This window comes from Rhinolophus ferrumequinum, chromosome 12 (assembly GCF_004115265.2).
Source record: "Rhinolophus ferrumequinum isolate MPI-CBG mRhiFer1 chromosome 12, mRhiFer1_v1.p, whole genome shotgun sequence".
In the NCBI taxonomy this organism is placed as follows: Eukaryota; Metazoa; Chordata; class Mammalia; order Chiroptera; family Rhinolophidae; genus Rhinolophus; species Rhinolophus ferrumequinum.
Genome location: NC_046295.1, coordinates 58,965,437 through 58,990,487, shown reverse-complemented (window position 1 = coordinate 58,990,487; position 25,051 = coordinate 58,965,437). Strand labels below are relative to the sequence as shown.

At 46.2% G+C, this 25,051-nt stretch overlaps 1 protein-coding gene across 3 annotated transcripts in view; it reads left to right on the top strand.

Moving 5' to 3' along the window:
- ABCA1 (ATP binding cassette subfamily A member 1) overlaps positions 1-25,051 on the top strand; it is a 122,258-nt gene that overhangs the window by 68,819 nt on the left and 28,388 nt on the right. For all 3 annotated transcript variants that reach the window (XM_033122557.1, XM_033122555.1, XM_033122556.1), the window contains exons 10-28: positions 1,542-1,681; positions 2,013-2,129; positions 6,171-6,368; positions 7,086-7,291; positions 7,857-8,033; positions 9,652-9,874; positions 11,533-11,754; positions 13,498-13,702; positions 14,138-14,251; positions 16,093-16,264; positions 17,302-17,433; positions 18,277-18,419; positions 18,640-18,777; positions 19,659-19,879; positions 21,131-21,203; positions 22,137-22,339; positions 22,583-22,631; positions 22,822-22,935; positions 23,986-24,134. In XM_033122557.1, coding sequence (XP_032978448.1) covers positions 1,542-1,681; positions 2,013-2,129; positions 6,171-6,368; positions 7,086-7,291; positions 7,857-8,033; positions 9,652-9,874; positions 11,533-11,754; positions 13,498-13,702; positions 14,138-14,251; positions 16,093-16,264; positions 17,302-17,433; positions 18,277-18,419; positions 18,640-18,777; positions 19,659-19,879; positions 21,131-21,203; positions 22,137-22,339; positions 22,583-22,631; positions 22,822-22,935; positions 23,986-24,134 — 2,996 coding nt within the window. The remainder of the gene's footprint in view (positions 1-1,541; positions 1,682-2,012; positions 2,130-6,170; positions 6,369-7,085; positions 7,292-7,856; positions 8,034-9,651; positions 9,875-11,532; positions 11,755-13,497; positions 13,703-14,137; positions 14,252-16,092; positions 16,265-17,301; positions 17,434-18,276; positions 18,420-18,639; positions 18,778-19,658; positions 19,880-21,130; positions 21,204-22,136; positions 22,340-22,582; positions 22,632-22,821; positions 22,936-23,985; positions 24,135-25,051) is intronic.

Below are 25,051 nucleotides of genomic sequence, written 5' to 3'. Positions count from 1 at the left end.
ACTTTGAATGGGGCCTGGCACATCTCAGGTACACAGTGTGTTTATCAAATGAATGAATGATTGAAAGTCAGTCTCCCCAGTTTTCTGTGGGATGCAGGAAAGTGGTTCCCAGAGTAATCAAGGATCTTCTTCTTTTATCCTCCCCTCTTGAGGTAAACTTTATTATAATAAAAACTTAATAACAGTAATAACGATAAAAACCAACATTTAGGGAACACTTCTATCCACCATGCATTCTATCAGTTATCTCATTTAACCCTTACAGTAACCCTGTAAGGAAGGGTTTTATAACCCCACATTTTATTATAGGCTCAGAGAGGTTAAATACATGACTTGGTCAAAGCCACACATAAGCTAATCCACAAGAGCCGGGATTAAGCCCAGGACGTGCTGGCTCCATGCTTTTTTCCGGTAAACCACATGGCTTCTGAAATACCTGTTAATGCTGGCGTGTGTCTACCACCAGACTTGGTCATTTGATCTGCTGTTTGTTTTTGGTTCTCAGCTGCCAGGTGGCGTTAAAGAACCTTGTAATTCCATATCTGCTCCCCACACTTGGGCAGTTTGGTGGTGAAATGTGTCCTGTGCCTAGTGACAGCAAGGAGCCAGTGTTACAGTTTTAGACAATGGCGTCCTTTTCCTTGAAAACTTGATGCAAGTGAGCCTTTCTCCATTTTCAACCGCAGGTGTGTCTTTCAGACACTGAGTGAGGCAGCTTTTTGTGCATTACTGTAACCCAAGAACCTTTTATTTTTCTCTGGAGTAAAACACTCAAGACATTGCAGGTTGCTTTGCAAGCCTGAACGGGATGGCATTATAGGCAGTTTTCTGAAATGCCATCCCCTCTGCTTTGCAAGTCAACCCAAGGGACATTTCGTTTGTACAACAGATAATTGTGAACAAACACTCTTTTTAAAAAACTGATAATAATTATATTGTCTTTGCAGCATAGAAGACACTTGGTATCTAAAAAACCCCAGAATGAAATTTTTTTAAAAAAAATGAGGAATCCTTGTGGATAATCAAACCCTATTGCCTGTTATAACTTTGGATTTTTATTACATTTATTACATATACTTCTGCTGAGACCTAATTAAAAGGGATTTTTAAATTTTTCCTTGAAAACTGAAGTCTGAATTCAGCACGCTGTTTTCGAGGAAAACAAACTGGTGAGGGCCAGCATGAAAGTATGAATCTAGATTATGCAGGCTGTGCATAGGACAAACACTTTCTAGATCGTTTCAGTTGTGAGTTCTCCATCATTGTTGTGTAATAAGCTCTGATTATTAAGCATTGTTCTAAGGACTCTACGAGTAATATTTCAGTGAATCCTCGCCACATCTCTGCCAAGTAGATGTTATTAACTTTTATTTTTACAGGGGAACAAACAGTGAAATTATTTATTACTTAATAGCTTGTAGCTATTAAGTGGTAGAGCTGGAATTTGACCCCAGGACTGTCTGGCTGGCTCCAAAGCCTTTGTTAGTTCCCATAAGTATATGACCATGCATATGAATATTTGCCTCTTCTCTTCTTCATAGCTCCTTATTGCAATGATTTGATGAAGAATTTGGAGTCCAGTCCCCTTTCCCGTATCATATGGAAAGCTCTGAAGCCTCTGCTTGTTGGGAAGATCCTGTATACACCTGACACTCCAGCCACAAGGCAGGTTATGGCTGAGGTAAGCTGCCCAGGTCCAAATGTCCCTCTCCAGAATCCTCCCAGAATTACTGGCCAAGAGGCAAAGGCAGTTTCAGATGGAATATGTTGAGTATACTCCTGACTCTTCTGGGATTTCTAAAGAGCGAGAACCTGAGTCTGACCCAGCCAGAGCTGACTGTTGAGGGCTAGCTCTCCAGCCTTGGGTATCTGGATCACAGCTGCAGACAGGCACTTCTTGAGGAGGGAAGGGCTGCTGTGATGCAGCATCTTTTTAGGAGGCAGCTGCATTGTTCATGTCTCTGCGTCTCTTCCTCTGTTTTTGCTATCCCTGGCTCCCCGCCTCACTCCAGGTGAATAAGACCTTCCAGGAACTGGCAGTGTTTCATGATTTGGAAGGCATGTGGGAAGAGCTCAGCCCCAAGATCTGGACCTTCATGGAGAGCAGCGAAGAAATGGACCTGGTCCGGGTGAGTGTCCTCTGGTCACTATGAGCCCGCTTGATGTTACAGAAGTGAGTTTCTGGTCACTTTCCTGGAAGTGACTGAGATGAGAATTCTTTACGTTCAACCAGTTTAGGTATATTGAGTAGAGCTCAAGCCACAGGGCTGTCACCTTTTTTTTTCTTTTTAAGTAGGGCGCAGCTCACAGTGGCCTATGTGGCGATCGACCCGGAAACCTTGGTATTATCAGCACCATGCTCTAACCAACTGAGCTAACCAGCCACCATGGAGCTATAGGTGGTTGTGCACGGATAACACTCTTTCATGTGCATAAGTGCATCTGGTGGTCACAAATCAGTTTTCTAAGAAACTGAGTGAAGGCTGGTATTTGGAGCAAGAGTTTGGTGATGGCAGGACCCAGGAATTTTTCATTTCTGGCTCTAGAGCCAACCACAACATCTTGTTTCACCTACCTGTGTCTTGGTAGAGCTTGGACAGAGATGTGGAGCAAAGGGCTGGTCTGACCCATAGACCTCTGTGAGATGCTCGCTCCCAAAGCACTGCGTGAGCAAGGAGCTGCCCTTATCACATGGAGAGCAATTGCACTTAGTGTTTTGGAAGTATGTACTTGAAAGGGATTAGTGCTCTAGAGACAACTGGATTCAAAAGTGCAGGAGTCTGCGTAGGAACAGAGTGTCTCCTTTGCTTAAGCCTGAGTGTCATTTAGTCACATCATCCTGCCTTGGGATGAGTCAGAGAGTCATTACGCTATTTCCTATCTCCATGGTGAGGGACGACGTTCCCTTTTGTTTCCACTGCTATTAAGAAGCAAGAATGGATTTTGCCAGGTTTCTTGTCGTGATACCTCCTTGATCAGAGGGGCAGCTGGGTTTTAAAGGTGGTACCTACCTGGAAGGAACTCTCTCTAGGAGGGGCGATACCCAGGGGACCTTCCAATGATGGGAAGGCTAGAGTCATCTTTGTTGTACTAGGCTGATTAGAAATACACAATTCTTAAACTGAGGCCTTTAAAAACCAAGGAACTTCAGTGAGAAAAACATGAACAATAATTTTGATGGACTTACTGAGTAATTTTTGACTAATAATACGAACAACAACGCATGCCCTTCAAGTATGGGTTTCTTTCTGTTGGGCTCCCATCTCTCCTAAAGGGATTTTCATGATCTAGCCATGGGCAGCAGCATAGACCGAAGTATGGTCTCAGGCCTCTTCTTTCTGGTCCTCTCCTTGGAATCCACATTTCTCCCTGTTGGACTTCTCGCCTTCTGAGTCTTGCAGGATGCCGAGGGGCCCTCTTGAAGGGATTCCATGAGTTTTGGTCTGTAGGCAGGTAGGTGTTTAAATGGAGAGTGTGGCCTGTTCTTTGGGACAAGGCCTTGTAGACATGGCCATGGCATTCATTAGGAATCCTGCTGGGAGAACACAGGATGTGCAATAGGAAATGTAGCAGCTATAGTTAGGGAGAAGGGCATGGTATGTGGTTTGGAGGGCCTTGTGTGTCAGGCCAAGGACCTTTACTTGAAGCTCTGGGAGACCATGAAAGGGTTTTAAGCAAGGGGAGATATAGACATGTTACTCTGATATGACAAGTGGATTGACGAGAGGGAAGATAGAGGGCAGAGACCAGGGTGGAAGTTATCCAACTGGGTGGCCAAGGTACTGGCAGGAGGGGAAGCCTGATGACTGCTTGACTGTGGAGGGGTGGAAGACAGGGAGGCATCAGGATGGGTTTTGATTTTGACCTGGTGGACGATAGGGATTTCCGATAGGCCGATGGGTATTGGGTCCTGGAGAGCAGAGGGTGTTTAGGCGGGAGACACGGACTAGGGACTCATCAGCCCGTGGCTGGAAGTTGAAGGATTCTCCTTTAACTTGTCTTTCCCTGTGAAGGAGTGTTTATTTAACGCCACAAGCTTGGGCTTCTTAGTCTTCCGCACCCCCTGCAGCCTCACGTCTGGTGCCTGAGGCTTCTGCTTCTGGTGGGATATTTCTGTTTCCTTCCATCCTTTCGTTCTCTCGCTCTCTCTCTCTCTCCCCCTCCCTCCCTCCCTCCCTTTTTTCCAGCTTTATTGGTATAATTGACAAATAAAAATTGTATATATTTACGGTGTACCACTTGATGTTTTGATACACATTTACATTGTGAAATGATCACCACAGTCAAGCTAGTTAACATATATATCATCTCACATCTTTACTGCTCAGCAAATTTCAAGCATGGAGTACAGTATTGTTAGCTGTAGTCACCATGCTATACATGTGAACTTATTTAAGATTGCATAACTTAAACTTTGTAAGCTTTGACCTCCCCAGTTTCCCCCACCCTCAGCCTCTGGCAGCCACCATTCTACCCTGTGTTAGCTCTTATCTTTCTGCTATCTGTGGCTCTGTGACCCACTGTATCACCCCATAGATCCAGATGGAACCCACTGACACTAAACTCTTCTCTTCTCTAGCTGCTCTTTGCTGCCTTCATCAAGGCCCTGCTTTCTCCCTGGCTACCCCTCAAGGACCCTAGAATGGCTGTGTGATCAGGGATCTCACTGGGCACATTGCTCTGATCTTGCTTCCTTGGCCATATTGCTCAGAAGCCACATTGGGCACGACAGGTCTCACCCCAAATGCCTTCACTCAGCTCTTATTCATTCAGTTTAAGTCTCCAAGTAAAGTAATTTGAAGATTGCTAACCGATACCCTGTGAACTTTTGTGAGGTGCACTTTTGTATCTATTTATGTTAACAAAAGTATATATCTTACTGATGACAGTATAAATTGTTATTCCCTATTGGAAAGCAATTTGGGATGATAATTGCAAGAACCATAGAAAAGGTGCTATCCTGTATACCTCCATTCCACACACCCTCCAGGATGTATCCTACAGAAATAATTTCAAAGGAAGAAGTCGCTGTAGGAGAGAAAATATTATTGCTATAGTAATTGTTATTGTGAGAAATTAGGAATAGGATAGCTAAATGCTTAGCAGTATGAGAATAGTTATGAAATTATATGTGCTCTATAAAATCATTATGCTTCCATTAAAATCATAAATATGAAACCACATGGGGAGAAAAAAAAAGCTCGCAATGTTATTGGAAATAAGGCTGATTTAAAAAGTCAGTGTTTAGTCCCTCAGAGATTCCATTTCGGTTGAGCCAGAATTTCACCTTTCCTCTCTTTGTAGTTGCTTCTCCTGTTCCATGAGCTGAGTTTGAAGCTGACCCATTTTTTGGGGGGAGGGGAGCACACATCTGTGCAGACCTCTGCCCCAACCCTCTGGACTTACTGGTAGAACACCAGATTGGGTTGTCCTCTTCCATATTGATCCACAGGGGGAACCAACCAGCTAGGGAACAAGAAATGGAAAACAGGCCTTTGCATCATGATGCATGTATCCTGCAACTGGGAAAGATCATATTTTACTTGGTTTATTAGCAGCATTATTTTCCCAAACTAAACAGCAAAAATGGGTTTGTCTTCATTCAGTGTAGAGCTGGGGTCTTTATGAGGAGTCATCAGACTGGGTCTCAAACGTGGAAGGCAATATAATGCAGTGGGACGGTGCAGTAGAATCAGAGCCCATGTTTCATATCCTGGCTTTGCTACTCACTAGCTGGGTAACCTGATATTAGGCACTTGACCTCTGTGAATGTCATTCTTCCCTTTTGTAAAATGGGAGCTATTGAAGATACCTTCTTTCTATGAGGTAAAACATATAACTAATTCAATATAACAATCGAATTACTATATTATTATTACTATAGTTAATACTGATAAGCTAGCCTGTTTGGTACAGTGGAAAACATGGACTCTGGTTTCAGACTAGCACTATGACACAGCCTTGGTTAAAATCATGTTCTTTACTTTTTCAGCCCCAATATTTTCATCTGTAAAGTGGGGACACTGTTATTTACCTCACAGTTTTCTGTGAGGTAAAAAAAAAAAAAAAAAGAGAGACAATGTACAAGTATGTGCAGGGTTTTGTAAATCACATGTGCTCATCAAGATGTTGTTGGTGTTTACTGCTATGCTTTCTCGTTGGAATGGCAGACGCTCTTGAACAGCAGAAGCAATGACCACTTTTGGGAACAGCGATTGGCCGGCTTAGACTGGACAGCCAAAGATATCATGGCATTTCTGGCCAAACACCCAGAGGCTGTCCCGTCAGCTAATGGCTCTGTGTACACCTGGAGAGAGGCTTTCAATGAGACCAACCAGGCAATCCGGACCATATCTCGCTTCATGGAGGTGAGGATCTGTTCTGTGGATCATTTAGAAAACACTGGGGCTTTTTTTCTCTGAGATGGTGCAGTAAATCAGATTGGAGGAACGTTTAGAAATCATGTATAGTCTGATTTGCAATAGTATTCCTCACACCTAACACAGAGCTTGGTGTACAAAAGGCACTCAATGTTAGTTGAATGACTGAATGAGTAAATAAACAAACCTAACTCTAGCTTTATTCTGTCTGACTCAGGAGTGTTTCTATCCATTGTCTTCTAGGTTTCCCACTGTTTTGATATCCCGATACCTAATGGCAACAAAGCAGCCCTTTAAGGCATTGTTTATGAAATTTAGCTAAATTCTAATTGGACAGGTTACAGTTTAAAAATTTAGTCTTAAAAATTGTGTCACTTAATAGGGGCAAATAAAAGGTTTTTTGGGTCTGTTTATTTGATTAGTTCTTAATGACTCAAAAATTGGTAAGAAAACAGAGGAATAAGAGGCACGATCATTGTTTCAACCTCTTTTCCTGCCATAAAAATCAATATTAATAACTTATCTCTAAATTTCAGTTTAGAAATATCATTTTCAGTTCACTATTGGAAAACGACTTGAGAGAAGATTTATAGTGAGGATAAACAAGCCACTCACTCAGCACTTCCCTCATAGGATGGGGTCTGCCTGGGCCACTGCTTGTTTTTCTGGACACCGGAGTTCTCATGATGGCTGTTCTTCCTTCAGTGTGTCAACCTGAATAAGCTGGAACCAATAGCAACAGAAGTTCGGCTCATCAACAAATCCATGGAGCTGCTGGATGAGAGGAAGTTCTGGGCTGGAATCGTGTTCACGGGAGTTACTCCCGGCAGTGTCGAGCTGCCCCACCATGTCAAATACAAGATCCGCATGGACATTGACAATGTGGAGAGGACGAATAAGATCAAGGATGGGTAAGTTGAATCCCATTACACCAGCCAGCCTTGGGGAAGTTCAGAGCAGTTACGATGACTAGGGGTACTTAATTTTATGGAATAGTTTGGTAGAAACTCAAATTGGTGGCATGATTTTGGTGAAATCGGCACATTCCTTGACGGAGACAATTTTTTAAAAGGTCATAAAATAGCTTTTGATTTAGCAATCCCACTCAAGGGAATTAACAGAAAGAAAAAAAAAAAAGAAGAAAAAAGGCCTTAAGTTCCTTGTGCTAACATTATCCTTTATAAAAAGGAGCAATCAATGTAAAAGGAAGTGGTTAGGTCCATTTTGGTATGTCTAGCTGATGCAAGGTTAGGTATCCAATAGCGGGGGGGGAAAAAAACCAAACTCATGCGTGGTATGCTCATTCTGATTATATCTGTTCAAAATGACGTGTACATGTCAACTGAGACCAGAGGTAGGATACAAAACTAAAAACAGTGGCTCTACAGTGGTGATGGGATTGTGAGTGATGAAACTTTTTTTGATTGTATGGGTTGGGTTCTAAGGAATGTTTGAGCACCTGTGGTTTGGTTTCAGGTACTGGGACCCTGGTCCTCGGGCTGACCCCTTTGAGGACATGCGGTACGTCTGGGGGGGCTTTGCCTACTTGCAAGATGTGGTAGAGCAGGCAATCATCAGGGTGCTGACGGGCACCGAGAAGAAAACTGGTGTCTATGTGCAGCAGATGCCGTACCCCTGTTACGTTGATGACATGTAAGTTACCTGTAAGCCACCATCTTTAGTCAACCAGTTAACACTGTTCCCAGGTGGAGTGTAGACGTACGCACACATGAGCACACACTCACACCAAAGGAGGAGACAGAATGCTTTGATTTAATTAGTTTGCATGTGTGTTGATATTGGACAAAAATTCTTTTTGCAATTCTGTGAAGATTTCAGGAAATAAAATGCCAGATGTTAGTCGTTGACAGTTTGAGCCACATCAGAGACACGCACAGGCACACACCCTGGTAATCCTCCTTCCTTTCTTGTCTGTGGGTACCAGAACTTTTATTTTTTATACTCTACCTTTTTGGTCAAAATTCGCCCAATGTACAAGTTTAAAATATGTCATGAGAAATGCAAGCACATGCACACGTTCCCCAAACGCAGAAATGACGTTCTAGACCTATAAAGGTTGACTTCATGTAAATTTGTCTACTTCCTTTCTATATAAGTGGTCAACCACATTTTGGAACAATCCAAATAAAACTGAACAAGGCCTTTTTAATCTTAGACTTTTAAGATAATAGTTCAGTGTTTAGCTACTCTACTGCCAAGTTGTCAATGTGGGAACTGTGCCTTCAGATCTAATGATTTCTTGTAAGAGAGACTGGGCAGAGGTATAGTTCTTGCAGGCATCTGAAACATGTAATGTGTCTTCCAAATTCTGGAAATTCTCTTATTCTTTGTTGTTGTTGTTGTTGTTGTTATTGTTGTTGTTGTTGTTGTGTGTGAGAGAGAGAGAGAGAGAGGGAAAGAGAGAGAAAGTGTATGTGTGTAGACATCAGACTGAGGAAGGAGCAGGGTACCTCCCTCACATTTGCTCTCTGCTTTGCATTGAAAAATCTGTTTCATTGCATGGATCACTAGCTTTTCCATGGCAGCTGCAATTACTTTGTTTTTCACCTTCAGAAAGATTAGCCAGAATTTTCCAAAGCAAGACTTTCCCAAAGACCCCCTAAGCCAAGATTTACTTTAGAAAGAATGTCTTAAGATGAGTACAAGATGGGATTTCAGACGCATTAAGAGCTTTGCCTACTGTCACTTAGCAGTAAGTGCATAAGTGCAAAAGCTGGAACTTTGAGTTTCAGGATCCAGATTCTCTGTCCCTTTTGCTTCACTGCATTTCCTATTCTAGTTTGGAATCTGAAATATTACTGACAAGAACTGCCTGTTGTATATTTCTGTACTCTCTGTCATAATGGTTGTGCAAGGCAGGTCCATAGTGAGATGAGATGACCTTGGAGATGTTGACCTTTCATGAGAGAATGAGTTGGTTTTCCCGTATTAGCACGTTAGAATCACCCACGTTTATCTTAATGACATTCCACAGTTACCGAGTTGCTAAAGCAAGCCCCCAAAGAAGTTTATTTCGGCAATACTTTGTTAGTCTAATTTCTATCACTAATGAGACTTTGTTAGTCTGATTTTCTTTACTGCTCATGAAGGATTTGATGAGATAACCTGTATGTTTCAGAGTCCAAGCGCCTGCTCGTCTTTGGCTCAGTCTGGTACTTTCTCTTGCATGGCAGGCCCGGAGGCATTGGCCCCTGAGTCTGGCTCACACTTGTCTTTAATTCTCCCCCTACCCCTTCCCTGGGGCCTCCAGCTTCCTGCGGGTGATGAGCCGGTCAATGCCCCTCTTCATGACTCTCGCATGGATTTACTCCGTGGCTGTGATCATCAAGGGCATCGTGTACGAGAAGGAGGCGCGGCTGAAGGAGACCATGCGTATCATGGGCCTGGACAACGGCATCCTGTGGTTCAGCTGGTTCATCAGTAGCCTCATCCCCCTGCTCGTGAGCGCCGGCCTGCTGGTGGTCATCCTGAAAGTAAGGGACTCCCGAACAGCCCGAGTCGGGCTGTGTGAGGAGAAGAAAAGCAGAGAGTCTTAGGGAGGGAAGGGGTCTTACATGTCATCTCCTGCAATGCCCTCACTTTATAGTTGGGGAAAGTGAGGCCCAGAGAGGGGCGGTGATGTCCCCAAGGTCAGCCCGGCTGGTTAGCAGTTAAGCAGGACTAAAACCCAAGGGGCTCACTTCCCAGGTAAGCACACACGTAATGATGCCATTCTGTCTCCTTGGCAGAGTGTATGGGAGCATGTGAGAACTATTCATTACCGTACACATAGGGGGCGGTGATTGTTCTGAAATATCTAGAAACTGATCAGGAGGATACATATTGCTGCAGGGTAGGTTTTCTGGAAGCAGAGGCTGAAACAGAGTTTGGCATCTGAGCGTCTGTGGAAGGGATGGGGAGGATGCAGGATTGAGCGGAGGGAGGAGTTGAACTGCGACGCAGGGCCAACCCCATGGGTACTCGGGAGTGTATACGGCTTGTCAGTCATCTCTCGCTGACTGAAATGGCCAGCCCGTTAGGTTCCCCCAAGGCCTCGCTCCCTGACATCCATGCCCCAGGCCCCTCTGTCAGTCATGGAAAGTGTGCGTTCCCCCGGGCCAGGTGGCCTTCTGCAGCAGTGATAAACCCAGAAGTGTTGATCCCTGGAGGCTGTCTGCTGAAGGGGACTCTGGGCGGTGATGTTCTACCGTCACCACATGCATTCATAAGTTCACATGCCAATTTTCTTTCTCCACAAGCATTTCATTTCAGGAGGCACCATATAAAAATAAGTGTTTCTAAAAAGGGGGGAGTGCAGTGGGATAGGAACTAACGTTTACTTCAATACTAGTTACTGTTCATTACAAATGAGCACTGACTGATTGCCAAGCACTGTTTAAAGCACATCACATGTGCTGTCTTATATCCTTCCTAACCCATTTCACATACGAGGACATGAGGCCGAGGAAGGCTAAGGACTTCGCTGAGGTCATCCGACAGTTTGGCAGAGTAGTTCTTGCTCAAGTCAAAGCCGCTCTCTTGCTTTGCTGTCTGCCTGCAGGGCCTGAGCTCTGTGAGGGGCGGGAGGGGTGGCCCTGCGGCAGGTGCCTGAGAGCGGCTGTGGGACAACTACACACTGGCAAGTCCTGCTCAAGTATGCACAGCTACTAGAGATAAACTTGAAAGTCCACAGGAGTTTAGATGATTATGGGAATGCAGATTCCACAGGTTATCGAGGGGGTTATTAAGATTGCCTGGCCATTTTCCTTGGCTTTTGGAAGGAGAAGTCGTGTAGGTTGCCATCTCTCACAACGTTTCCTTTGTGCCAAGAGGCGTAGTCCTTATAAAAGGAGAAACGAGGTAATAGTATTTCTTGGAGAAACAACAAAATTGTCCGTTGAGATGACCCTTGCTGACTGTTAACCCTGGGCTCTGTTCTGTTCCTGACTCTGCCACTCTTTTGCTGTGTGGTCTTGGGCTAGTCATTTCGCTTCCTTGTGCTTCAGTGTCCTCATCAGAAAACGTAAACATCACTGTTCTCCTATATTATCTCTAAGATGAACAGGAATAAGCTCTGGCTTCTTCGCGTAGATCGTGCAGAGACATGCTTGCTGGCTGAAGCACCATATTCATTGGATCTCTTCCTTCCCAGTTAGGAAACCTCCTGCCCTACAGTGACCCCAGCGTGGTGTTTGTCTTTCTGTCCGTGTTCGCTGTGGTGACCATCCTGCAGTGCTTCCTGATCAGCACACTCTTCTCCAGAGCCAACCTGGCAGCAGCCTGTGGGGGCATCATCTACTTCACGCTGTACCTGCCCTACGTCCTGTGTGTGGCATGGCAAGACTACGTGGGCTTCTCGCTCAAGATCTTGGCGGTGAGTGGCTGGCCCTTGTGGAGTAGCTGCTGTCACAGGCACTCCTGGTGCTTCACCTCCCTGTGGCAGTCCAAGCTGAGAAGAGAAGATGAGATAGTCTCTTTCCAATGGGACTTGAGCCTCAGTTCTAGATCCTAAGCTTCTGGAAGGCAGGGGTTGTGTCTTATTAAATTATCTTTAGTCCTCTTAGTGAGTGCTGGTTGAATTGAATCAAATGGAATTGTTTAGGGAGCCAGACTATCCCATAAACTCAGCTGGGGATAAATGGCATTGGGGGACACCTTTAGACGATAGATGCCATCTCCACCTCCATTGACCATGTTAAGCTCACCATGAAGTCATAGCCAGAGCTAGAACGGAAAGCTCTTGAGGTCAGACATGGCTCCTTGTTTGTTTGTTTGCTTGTTTGTTTATGTATTTATGTATTTATTGTGACAATGATTAGTAAAATTATATAGGTTTCAAGTGTACATTTCTGTAATACATCATGTATATATCACATTGTGTGTTCACCACCCAGAGTCAGTTCTCCTTCCATCACTGTATATTTGACCGTCTTTTCCCTCTTCTAACATCCTCTCTCACTCCTTACCCCCTGGTAACCACAAAACTGTTGTCTGTGTCTATGAGTTTTTGTTCTTTGTCTTGTTCCTTTGTTGTTTTTAGTTTTATATCCCATATATGAGTTAAATCATATGGTTCTTGACTTTTTCTGTCTGTCTTATTTTGCTTAGCATAATAATCTCAAGATCCATCCATGTTGTCGCAAATGGCACTCTTTCATCTTAGGTGGAGTGGTATTCCATTGTGTATATGTACCACATCTTTATCTAATCATCTATCATAGGACACTTTGGTTGTTTCCATGTCTTGGCCACTGTAAATAATGCTACAATGAACATAAATCTTTACGGATAAATGTTTTCAGATTTTTTGCGTAGATAACCCAGGAGAGGGATTGCTGGGTCATATGGTAATTGTATTCTTAATTTTTTGAGGAACCTCCGTACTGTTTTCCATAGCGGCTGCACTAGTTTACATTCCCACCCACAGTGTGTGAGGGTTCCTTTTAGAGATGGCTCCTTCTTGACTCTTGTCTTCCTTTGTGTCCAGTATGGGATTTCGCCGGAGTAATGTTCTCCGAACTGAAAAAGACTGAGGAGCAGGTGCCCCACCTCCCCACAGGTCCCTGACTCCAGCATTTCCTCCCCCTGTACATAGGAGGAGGGGCCTTCGAGGGTGTGCAAACCTGTGTAAAAGCCAGTTGCCAGCTATCTCCTGGGTCACTTACAAGGCAAGAGTTATGCACAGGGTGCTCCAGGTGCCTCGGTCTGGACCCCTCAGACATCAGCAGGCCCAGACAGGCTCCTCTGACACGAGCCATCACTGGCTGAGCAGGGGCCTTGAGAAGACCTTGACGAATGTAAGAGGATGTGTGTGGAGGGCACAAGATTGTTGAGCCCTTGGGGCATCCTGGGAATCATAAAATTCCAAAAGTTTTATACTTCATCATACATGCATTTCTGAAATGTGTGTGAATAATGAGTGGTTATAAATAGAATCCTTTTATATGTTGTCAAGGAGTCCACTCCCCTAAAGGGACTCTGTAGGTGAATGCTTCCATGGCTTGTAATTGATCCATTTTGCAAATTCCAATTTCTCCAGGTGAAATTTACATTAGAAGTGTTAGAAAAATGAGCGAGACCAGGAGATGGATAAGTGACTTTTGCTTCCTTCTCACAGAGCCTGCTGTCTCCTGTGGCCTTTGGGTTTGGCTGTGAGTACTTTGCCCTTTTCGAGGAGCAGGGCATTGGGGTGCAGTGGGACAACCTCTTTGAGAGCCCCTTGGAGGAAGATGGCTTCAACCTTACCACCTCGGTCTCCATGATGCTGTTTGACACCTTCCTCTATGGGGTGATGACGTGGTACATCGAGGCTGTCTTCCCAGGTACACTGGGCTCCCACGTGGCTTTAGCAGTCTGCTAGGGAAATACGATGGGTAGCTACAGAGCTTGTCTTTCTTTTTGCTGGAGGTTCTGCAGGGCCTGGGGCTCCCTGCAAAGTGGCTAGGGCTTTAGACTTATGGCAAATACATAGACCAAAGGGAGGCAGCTGATGCCAGAAGGACAACTCTAACTGCTGGTAATAGCTCTTGTTTCCTGAGCATAGTATACCAGGTGCTGTGCAAAGTGTTTCATATAGTTTCGTTCATTTAATCCTCATGAGGCTACTCTGGAGGAGTTACTGTTATAACCAGTTTTTGCAAATGAGAGAACTGTCCCATCGCCGAAGGCTGTGTCAAGGAGCGAGTGGGTTTAGCTGGGATACCTCGGGAATGCTGGGGTGTAGCCGAGTTGGACTCACACCTGTGCTTTGCTTTCAGGCCAGTACGGAATTCCCAGGCCCTGGTATTTTCCTTGCACCAAGTCCTACTGGCTAGGTGAGGAATGTGATGAGAAGACCCATCCTGGTTCCAGCCAGAAGGGAGTATCAGAAAGTAAGTGCTGTTGCCCCCGCTGACTGTTGGGGACAAGAGTCTGAAACCACTCCAGGGGCAGAGAAATCACACGCGACGCCCCTTTCCAGATCCTCCCATGTTGATTGTGTCCCAGTGCTGTTGCCTTAGCAGGAGGTCACCATCTGAGTCCCTGAGACGTTTTGTTTTCTTGGCTTCTTGGAAAGTGACACGTAGAGTCACTTTCACCTTCCACCTTCCACTTTCATTCCTCCACCTCACCCTTCATCTCCCCACCACACACTTTTCATGCTATTCTAATAGCTAGAAAGAAGAGGTAAAGAAAACCGTGATTATGGAACCATAACTTTGCTGCCTGCCTTGTCATGGTGATAGATGTATGAACCGCGGTAGGCTGACACCAAGTGGCTGCTGCCTGTTAAGAGCTCAGCCTGTGCTTCTTAATGTTCTCACCGTTCATTCCCCAACCCTCATCCTCTCCTGGCTCCTGACCTATAGGTAGAGAGGCCTACAGGTCAGCAGGGGCTCTGCCTTCTAGGCTCTTTGCTCAGGTTCTTGGAGGGAGACTCTCTCTATGTTCAGTGAGTGTGGCTTCCTAAGTAGTTACCACGCCTCTCTTCTGCTGATCTATTGTGCGCCCTTCCCCTAGTCACCAGGGGTACAGGGTGACGTGTCTTAGCATGGCACACCAGGCTCCTTCCAACCACTGCTTCCCCTGCTGTGCCCACTCTTCTTGCCCGACGTCCTCTCTATGCTTAGCTTCTGCATCGGACGCCGAGAACTGCTCACAGCTGCCAGAACGTGTCATGTTCTCCCACGTCTCCATGCCTTGTATGCACCTTCCCCACAGGAGAGCCGTCTCTCCAGCTAGCCTGCTTTAAGTTCCTACTTGCTCTTCAGTATCTAGTCCAGAAGGCCTTCCCCTGAGTAGCCCTTCAACTTCCCAGGTGGTCAGCCACGCCCTCCTTCTAAGATTCCACAGCATTATATAAAAAAAAACAAAACCCAATCCTTTTTATTTTAAAATAATTGTAGACTCACAGCTAGTTGCAAAATATTGTATGGGGGATTCCCTTGTACCTTTTACCCAGTTTCCTCCAATAGTTACACCTGACGTAACTATAGTACAATATCAAAACCTATTGGTACGTTTCATAGACCATCTTCAGATTTGACCAGTGTTACAAGCATTCGTGTGTGTGTGTGTGTATTTAGTTCTGTGCGGTTCTATCACAGGTGTGGATCCATAAGCACTGGCTCAGTGAAGATGCAGAACTGTTCCATCACCACAAACTCCCGCATGCTACCTCATAATGGTCACAGCCCCCTTCATTCCTCCCCAATCCCTGACACCTGTCAACTGTGACGGTCTGTTCTCCCCTTCTACAATTTTATTACTCCCATAATGTTATATAAATGGAACCATATAGTATATAATCTTTCGAGATTGGCTTTTTTTTTTTTTTTCACTCGGCATAATTCCCTTGCGATCCATCCAAATTGTGGTGTGCGCTAACAGTTCATTCTTTTTCATTGCGGAGTAGTAGTCCACAAAGTGGTCCTACCATAGTTCCACGGCGTTTTGGATGTGTTTCTTTAAACAGCTCTTAGCATCCTATATTTTAATTGTCAAGTCTTTTCCCGCCACCCCATAGACTGTGAATCCTGCTTTATTCACATCACCAACCTCAGTGCCCCAGACAGGCCCTAAGTAAATATTTGTAGCCTGCCTACCTTCCTGAGAAACCAGAAGAAGCCACGCAGAGAGGACAGTTCCAAGAGCAGAAGCACAGCCCCTGTATCTGTACGCTCCCTCCTCATTGTTTTCTGTGTGGTCATTCCTGTCTTCTCTCTCCTCACAGTCTGCATGGAGGAGGAACCCTCTCACCTGAAACTGGGTGTGTCCATTCAGAACCTCATGAAGGTTTACCGAGATGGCATGAAGGTGGCTGTCGATGGCCTGACCCTGAATTTCTATGAGGGCCAGATCACTTCCTTCCTGGGTCACAATGGAGCGGGGAAGACCACCACCATGTAAGAAGAGGGTGTGGCTTTCTCACAGTCAGCCACAGGAAGGTTCTGTAGTGCAGTTGGAGTTTCATGCCTAAGAACATTGCATTGGTCCCTGGGGCGAGGTCACATGAGAAGTTGATGAGTGTGAAAATACTGTCTAATCACGAGAGTGCTTTCTGAGGACCAGTTTTTGCTAGATATGATTTCTTCAGCTAAAACAGGCTGGGGGCCTTTTGATGACCATTCCGAGAATTAGGCAGCCTTCTTGGAACCTGAGGCTGTGACAGCTCTGAGAAAGGGTCTCCTTTGAAGCTCAGGTTTGCTCAGAAGTATGAGGCAAGAATTTGGGAAGAGACGTTAGCTGTGTTGAAGGGAGGTAGTAATCTCCAGGCACTCCGTCTCTAAGCAGATATGAGAAACAGCTGGGCAGCTGGCTGTGCTGCTCTTCCCTGGGACCTACAAGGGCCGTATAGTGGGCAGCTTCAAAAGGGCATATGGGCCATAGAACACCAGAGTTAGCCTCAGTGGCTTTCAGCATGGTCCCCCAACCATTGCAAAGAGTATATCTTTGGGGGTGACCTTCTTTTCCTATTTTATCTTTTTTTTTTTAAATGTGCAATCAATATATTATGAACATTGTAGAAAATCTTAAAAAAGTGTACAAAAATCCTACCACTTATTTTTATCTCTGAATAATTTCTCCTGGTTTTTATCTCTGAATAATTTCTCCTTGTTTGTCCATTTTACATGGACATAGCCTTAGGCACACAAAATGTATGTCTTCAAGTGTACTTTCCATTGCAAATTGGACTTTTCATTTAAAAAAAAGCTCATACTGAAATTGTCATTTCCAACACATGGGCCCACTCCACGTTATTCACTAAAGCGAAGACTTCTTTGCTTTGTGGGGGTGTTAGAGACCATTAGGGAGGAATGGGGATGGGTGGGAGGGTTGATGCCTGGGCCCTGTCTGTGCTGGGTTTTGCAGACTGGAATGGAGCATTCTGGGCAGGCGGGGGTTAACACTGACTCCAGTACTTGAACATTTTTGTCCTCAGGTCAATCCTGACTGGTCTGTTTCCGCCCACCTCGGGCACTGCCTACATCCTGGGGAAAGACATTCGCTCTGAGTTGAGCACCATCCGGCAGAACCTGGGGGTCTGTCCCCAGCACAATGTACTGTTTGACATGTGAGTAGTAGTGGGGTGCTGAGGAGCAGACCCTCTCTGGATGTGTGAGTCATGGGGGGAGTAGGACTTAAACAGTTTACCTTGTGTGGGGGTGGCAGGCCTCACCTCTGTGGACACGTGGAGACCTGGTTGCCCCTCAGTTTTAGGAAAAGTAGGAGGTGAATTGTTGGATGAGGAGGTGTTTCATCAGTCCACTCGGTGGATGGGGGCTTGGGAAATGGTGTTTGACATTATCGTCATTCTGGAGGGCCACTTGACCCATCCTTCCTCCTGCCCCATCCCTCCCTGATGCTGGGTTGTCCCATCAACAAGTAAGGGTCCCCAGGGAGCCCCCATGGGGGAGTAGAGAAAGACCTGAGCTCTGTAACCTTGGCCAAGGACTTTCCCTGCTGGGCCCCGACTTCCTTTGATCTGAAGTGAGCAGCTCGGGCTCATGTCTTCCATAGGAGCCTTATTCTCTCAGGGCCTGAGGTCCTTTGAAGTGCAGGAGGGCTGCTCCTGGGTTAATGCTGAGCCAGCTTCTTGGTGGATGGCATTTTGGAGAGGGCCCTTTGGGGACCTGCAGCTGTGTGACGCATGGTGGCCGGGCCTGCTGGGAATAGGCTGCAAGTGACTTGTCACATCTCAGCTTCAGCTTAAGCAGCTCATCTGGTTGCTTACTGCTGTTCTCCCTTGAATCCTTCCTGAAGATTATTTTTCAGAAGTTGATAAAGTTCAGAAAAAAAAAAAAAAAAAGGGAGGGAGAAAGAAAAATGCACCCATTCTCTTGTGTTCTGGGTCAAGAGGCACTATATTCTGGTGCATCCTGCAGGGCCCAGAGCTGACCTACCTCTCTGTCGCCAGGTTGACTGTTGAAGAGCACATCTGGTTCTACGCCCGCCTGAAAGGGCTCTCAGAGAAGCACGTGAAAGCGGATATGGAGCAGATGGCCCTGGATGTCGGTTTGCCACCCAGCAAACTGAAAAGCAAAACAAGTCAGCTGTCAGGTGAGGCCCAGAGCTGCCTCCCTGCTCCCCTCTCCCTCCTCCTACACACACACACACACACACACACACACAAGCTGCCCCAGGATCCCCTCTCGAGGGAGGGGGGTCAGAAACATGTCTCTGGCCTGTCCCCAGAAGGGTGCCTCCGTTCTTCTCTTGCCACTTCTGTCTTCACTCACTGTCTGTGGCTGGACCTTGATCCTCCCTCTCTTTCTTATAGGTGGAATGCAGAGAAAGCTGTCTGTGGCCTTGGCCTTTGTTGGGGGATCCAAGGTTGTCATTCTGGATGAGCCGACAGCTGGTGTGGACCCTTACTCCCGCAGGGGAATATGGGAGCTCCTGCTGAAATATCGACAAGGTCATTGAGATGCATTTATTCTGTGTCCTGGGCTGGGAAGGAGGAGAGGTGGGAGAGGATCGAGAAGTAAGGCCATAGCTAGTGGCTGTTCTTGCTAGAGCAACAGAGTTGCTTCTCAAGGAAAATGTCCAACCTGTTTTCTTAAAGCTCTGTGCTCACCCATGTATGGAGGTGGGAGGCCTGGTTTACAAGGCACTCGTTTATGCTTCGTTACCTAGGGGCCTGCATGCAGGAAGAAGGGAAGTGGGGAAAAGGGGCATCTCTTTTGGGCCCCCACAGCCACCAGCGCCACCTGTAGGAAAGAACTATGTGTATTATAACCATGTCCCCTATAGACTGAAGTTCTGAGAGCAGACACTGTACCAGTGTTCATCTCTGTCCCCAGTGTGGTGCACTAAATTTATGGCTGTTGGAAGAGTGGATGAAGAAATGAGTGGATTTATTCCACTCAGTCTGCTTAGAGATACGGAAGGTATATTATGTTCCTACCTTAGGGTAACAGTATGAGGAGTACAGGCTTTGGAACCATCTCTGTCTGGCCCTGAGACCTTGGCAAAGTCATTTAACATGCCTTGGTTTCTTTACCTGTATTGATAGTAGTGCCTACCTCATAGAGGATTACCTTAAATGAGAATGCACGTAGGCCACCTAGTACGCTGCCTGGCAGGTAATGAGTTCCCAAATAAATGATCCCATTCTTACCTTTATGAAAATGCAGTAGCTATACCCAAAGCTTTGCCATCCTTGAGGTCACGGCCACACAGGCTTCCAGATCTTTCTTCCATGCTTGTCCCTGCTCGTATTTCTTTATTCTGGCCACTGCAGTCAATGAGAATCGACAGGTCTCACCTGTCCCGCGACCTTGTGTTTGTGCCCGGCAGGCCGCACTATCATTCTCTCCACACACCACATGGATGAAGCGGACATCCTGGGGGACAGGATTGCCATCATTTCCCATGGGAAGCTCTGCTGTGTGGGCTCCTCCCTGTTTCTGAAGAACCAGCTGGGAACAGGCTACTACCTCACCCTCGTCAAGAAGGACGTGGAATCCTCCCTGAGTTCCTGCCGAAACAGCAGTAGCACTGTGTCGTGCCTGAAAAAGGTGAGTTGCCGTCTGAGTGCTGGGCTGGTGCTGGGTCCAGGAGTCAGGACTTGTTGCCTGTGTATAGCTTGTCTGTCTCCACCCGACTCTGCCATGTTGAGGCCCCCCCATCTCTTTGCTCTGTGGTCCCTTGGGAATCCCGTCGTACCTCATACGTGGAAAGGTCAGGAGGCTTCCGTTCCCATCATGCTAGCTCTGTGGAATCCCTTTCTTTCTTCCTATGGGGCACAGTGAGTGACAGAGAAGGTCCTTCTGTTGAAGGAAAGAGACTTGCCAAGAGTTAAGAGCCCTGGCTGCAGAATGCCCTTCAGTTCCTGCTCATTTCCTCTGAATCGCCTTGACCTTCACGTCTAACCTGCAGAGCAGCAAACGTGTATCGAGCATTGATTTCCTGCCAGACACTTACTCTGGCAGACTCTGGGCATAAAAGAAAACAATGATAATAATTAATTCTTTGTAGCATTGTCGTCGTTTACAAACTTTTTTTTTTTTTAAATTTAACATCATCTCAAAGTGCAGAGTAACCCTGGGAAGAGGATATTGTAATTCCTATCCCAGATGAGGGAAGTGAGACTTGTAGTGATTTGGTAGTTTATTCAAGTTCACCCAACAGGCAGATAATGGAGGTGGGACCAGAAGCCAATAACCAGGTACGTTTTCTTCTGTACCACAGTACATGCCTGAAATTTCTTTGTGTGTTGAAACCAGTGGCTGAAAACAAAAACATTGACATCCCAACCTTGAACTTATTTCCCTTGGCATGGGTACCTGGTGGCTCCGAGTGTGGTCTGAGGACCGGCAGCATTGGGGTCACTAGGGAGCTTGTTAGAAATGCAGAAACTTGGGCCTACCTCAGAGGTACTAAATCAGAATCTGCATTTTAACAAGGTGCCCTAGTGATTAAACCCACAGGAAAGCTTGAGAAGCACTGAAGTAGACCACTAGGCAGGTAAATCCCACGCCTCAGACGGCCGGCGAGTGCCTGGTGACGTCATTCATCGGCAGACCACAGTGCTTTTGAAAGCTCTGCTTCCCGACCTCCCACCTCCAGGAGGTGAGGCTATCCCCACAGCACACACACGTCAGACACTTGCCTCAGAAACCATGGCCGCCCAGTTGCACGCCTGTCGGGAACCGTCTTGCTCCAGTCCTCCCATAGCAGAGCCTCTTGGAAGCCCTCCCTGGTGAAGGTGGTGGCAGCTCTGCTTTGCTCGGTCCCTGACCCATTCTCACCTCCTTCTTTGCCATCAGGAGGACAGTGTTTCTCAGAGCAGTTCTGATGCTGGCCTGGGCAGCGACCATGAAAGTGACACGCTGACCATCGGTAAGGACTCTGGGGTCTCTTATTCAGGTGGTGCCTGAGCTTCCCCCAGCTGGGCGGAGTGGAGGCAGAGGAGGAGAAGTGCAGAGGCTGGTGGCGCTCACTCAAGGTTTGCTGCTCGGCTGGGGCTGGGGCTGGGCGGCCGTGGGAGAGGGCACAGCTTGGTGGCGGACTGGCCTAACACTTGCTGGGAAGCTTGGGGCTTGGTCCCAAATAAATGGGCGCTGACAGGGCAGTGTCCCAGACAGCTGAGATGATTGTGGGTGAGGAGATCCCTGAGTGGGGTGGTGGATGAGGTTGGGCAACTGAGATCGAGGGATTGAGGAGCTGAGATCCACGCCAATGGGAACGGCCTGGAGCTCAGGACCTAAGGACGGTGAGAGCCTAGGAGGTCAGGAATAGCCAGCTGGACGTGTGTAGAGGAGGCCGGGGTCACCACTAGCACGTGTGGAACAGAAGCCTTTACCAAGGTCGTGTTTGCCCAGTCCTAACAGCCGACATTTTCCAGGAAGACTTCTCCTTCCATGAATTGTTTGGTTAACCTTCTATTGAGGTAAATAGAAGGAGCCTTCTTTAAAGGTTAGGGGAGAGGGAAGAATCTTTTAAGGTTTGTTGAATCAAGTTTTTTATTGAAGAATCCTAGAGTTTAGGCAGTAGAACCAGGCTTTCAACCGCAGAGTCCTCCATCTGCCCGTCTGCCGGCCCATGCACTGACAACCCACAGTGTTCCTGGCTTTGAGGGTAGAAAGGTGAATGAGACACAGGAACTCGCATGCCAGAGATGAACATGTGCAATGACTTTAGGATCTGCGACAGGTGTAGCGCATGGGCTGTGGGCTTCTGAGGAGTTGGCAAAGGGAGAAGGCAGGGAATGGCTGGCCCTTCATGTGTGGCCTCTGAGCTGGCTGAGCCATCTTTGTGCTTTGGTCCCTACAGATGTCTCCGCCATCTCCAACCTCATCAGGAAGCATGTGTCCGAGGCCCGGCTGGTAGAAGACATTGGGCATGAGTTGACCTACGTGCTACCCTATGAAGCTGCCAAAGAGGGAGCCTTCGTGGAACTCTTCCATGAGATTGATGACCGGCTTTCAGACCTGGGCATCTCCAGTTATGGCATCTCAGAGACTACCCTGGAAGAAGTAAGTGAATTGTCCTAATGGCATAGCTTTAATTCGTAAATGATTGTCTGGATTGATAGCCTCATCACTGAAGAAAAACGGTTTGTCTCCCAAGTGACTCTGACAAAGTATTATTGATAAATGAAGCTTCGACTTTTTGTCTTTAGGGGCTAGCCTACCATTCAGTCATGTAATAATCATGGCTGCGGTGGTTGCTTTCCTAACACGGTGCTTTTAATATTCTCAATGACTCTTATCTTTCAGATATTTCTCAAAGTGGCTGAAGAGAGTGGCGTGGATGCTGAGACGTCAGGTAACCCCCCAGGGGGCTCCACAGGCTCTGGGCTGTGCCTCCTGCAGGCTGTCTTAGCTCACCAGGGCTGTACCTTTCCCTTTGAATTGTTTTATTCCATTCTTTCTTTTAGTGTATATTTTTGATACAGATGCCGAGTTTGTTTTGTCACAAATAAGTAAAATGTGGAATTCTTTCCCTTTGCCTTCAGATGGTACCTTACCCGCAAGACGAAACAGACGGGTCTTTGGGGACAGGCAGAGCTGTCTTCGCCCATTCACTGAAGACGATGCTGTTGATCCAAATGATTCCGACATAGACCCAGGTCCGTTTAGGCAAGATCTGTGTTCTGTTGCTTGAAAGTGAATTGCTCTCTTATGTTCGTCTCTGGTGTTCTTTTGACGGCCTTGAACCAGGATGATAGATGCCTACAGGGTCCAAAGGGAAGTGAGAAAATGAGAAAAGCTATTTTCCCTTTTCCAATGTTGTGCTTACGGTCAACCCTGAAAGAGCCTGTTCTCATCACTTTCTTCACTGAGCTGAGATCTTTTCTCTCAAGATACACATCAAAAGATGGTCCCTCAGTCTTCTGAATCCATTATCTTTTCTGTAGTGTCCCAGTTTTTAATTGTTGAATAAATCTTCTCTGGATGGATGGATGATTTTGAAAGAGTCAGAGAGGTGAATGTGCTTTTAGACTTAACTGTCCCCTTAGATTTCGATAGTTTGGATGAGCATGTCCCTGCGTGTTTGGCTGGAGTGGAGAAGGGGAGGTAAGAAATCAAGCAAATTCATAAGATGTCAAAGCATTGCAGCAAGGAATCGTTCATTGAAGATGAGGATTTCTGTAACGCTTGTAGGAACAGAAACCTTTCTGACTGCCCCAGTCTCTGCTTGTGTGAGTGTGTGGCTCTCCTGTTCTCCCTGACGTCATGCGCTGTCAGGACTTAGTGTGCTTGGATGTGTCTACCTTTTACCAAAAGTATAACAGATGGGAGACAGATCACCACTGTGTGTTCTCGTCTGTCAGCCCATGTCCACGGCCTGTTTCATAGAGCCTGAGGATGACTTGAGTCATCCGAAGGACTGGATGTGACACCCAGTTATGTGGGGACACATCTCTGCAGTTGTCTCCAGGCACCTTCATTTTCTACACTTGTCAGACAAGAACCAAGAGGCAGAGACTGCCATGGTTGCACGTTTGGAGTCCTGACTTTCTTGAACATGGATTCGTCAGGAAAGCCCTTTACTCCTGAGATACTTTTACCTTCAAACTCAGCCTCCAGGATGGTTGCTGAAGATGTGGGAGGGAGTAGCATGGTGATGTCAAAAGTGACTAATATAATAGGTGACCTTAAGTGTTGGCTTCTTGCAGAATCCAGAGAAACAGACCTGCTCAGTGGGATGGACGGCAAAGGCTCCTACCAGGTGAAGGGCTGGAAACTCACACAGCAGCAATTTGTGGCCCTTTTGTGGAAGAGGCTGCTGATTGCCAGACGGAGTCGGAAGGGATTCTTTGCTCAGGTGAGATATGCTGTTCCAGGTGAAGGACTCAGGCTTCATGGGCGGGGGGACGCAGGATCCCCATCCAGTGAAAGCAGGATAGCATTGTGGTTATCAGATGGATGCTGGAGCCGGAGTATCTGTACTTTAGTCCCAGTTCTGCTTCTTGGCACTTGTGTGCCTGCTGGCAAGTTACTTCTCTGTGCCTCAATCTCCTCATCTGTAAAATGGGGATAATCATAGTACCTGTGACATCTGGTTGTTATGAAGATTAGACTAAGTGCTTAGAATGGGCCTCACATTAGAAATTACTGTGTGTGTGTGTGTGTGTGTGTGTGTGTTAATTTATTGTAGAAGAGAATGTAACAAAGATAAAATTTAGAAAAACTGGCTGGGCAAATTAAACTTTCATAACTTAAGAGGTGATATGCCCAGATGCACTTGACATATGAACTTACTGGAAATTTGGTTTTTCTCTAAATTGATGTTTAACTACCAACTGATAGAAAAGATAACCAAAGAGATCAGAAAAATATTGCAGACGGAGAAGACTCGTTACAGTGTTGCCTGCATGTCAGTGTTGGCATGCTAACTTGCTTGGTTAGGATGGGTAACATTATTCCTCTCTATAAAATTGGGAAGTATAGAGAAAGAGCCTGCAGAGATTCTTCCCTACAGACTGTGGGTAATGCAAAGAGTATAAATTCGGAGCATACAGACGTGGATTTGAATTCTCGTTCTGCTACTTATTGGCTGTGTGATCTTGGGCAACTTAATCAATCTCTCTGAGCCTCAGTTACCTTGTTGGTTGATTGGTGATAATGATACTACTATGTAGTGTTGTAATGATCATTAAATAATTCTCACTACAGCACTTTTCCGTTGAATCAATCACTCAGTGATAATTTTCAGCATTGAAACCGCAGAACATTAGAACC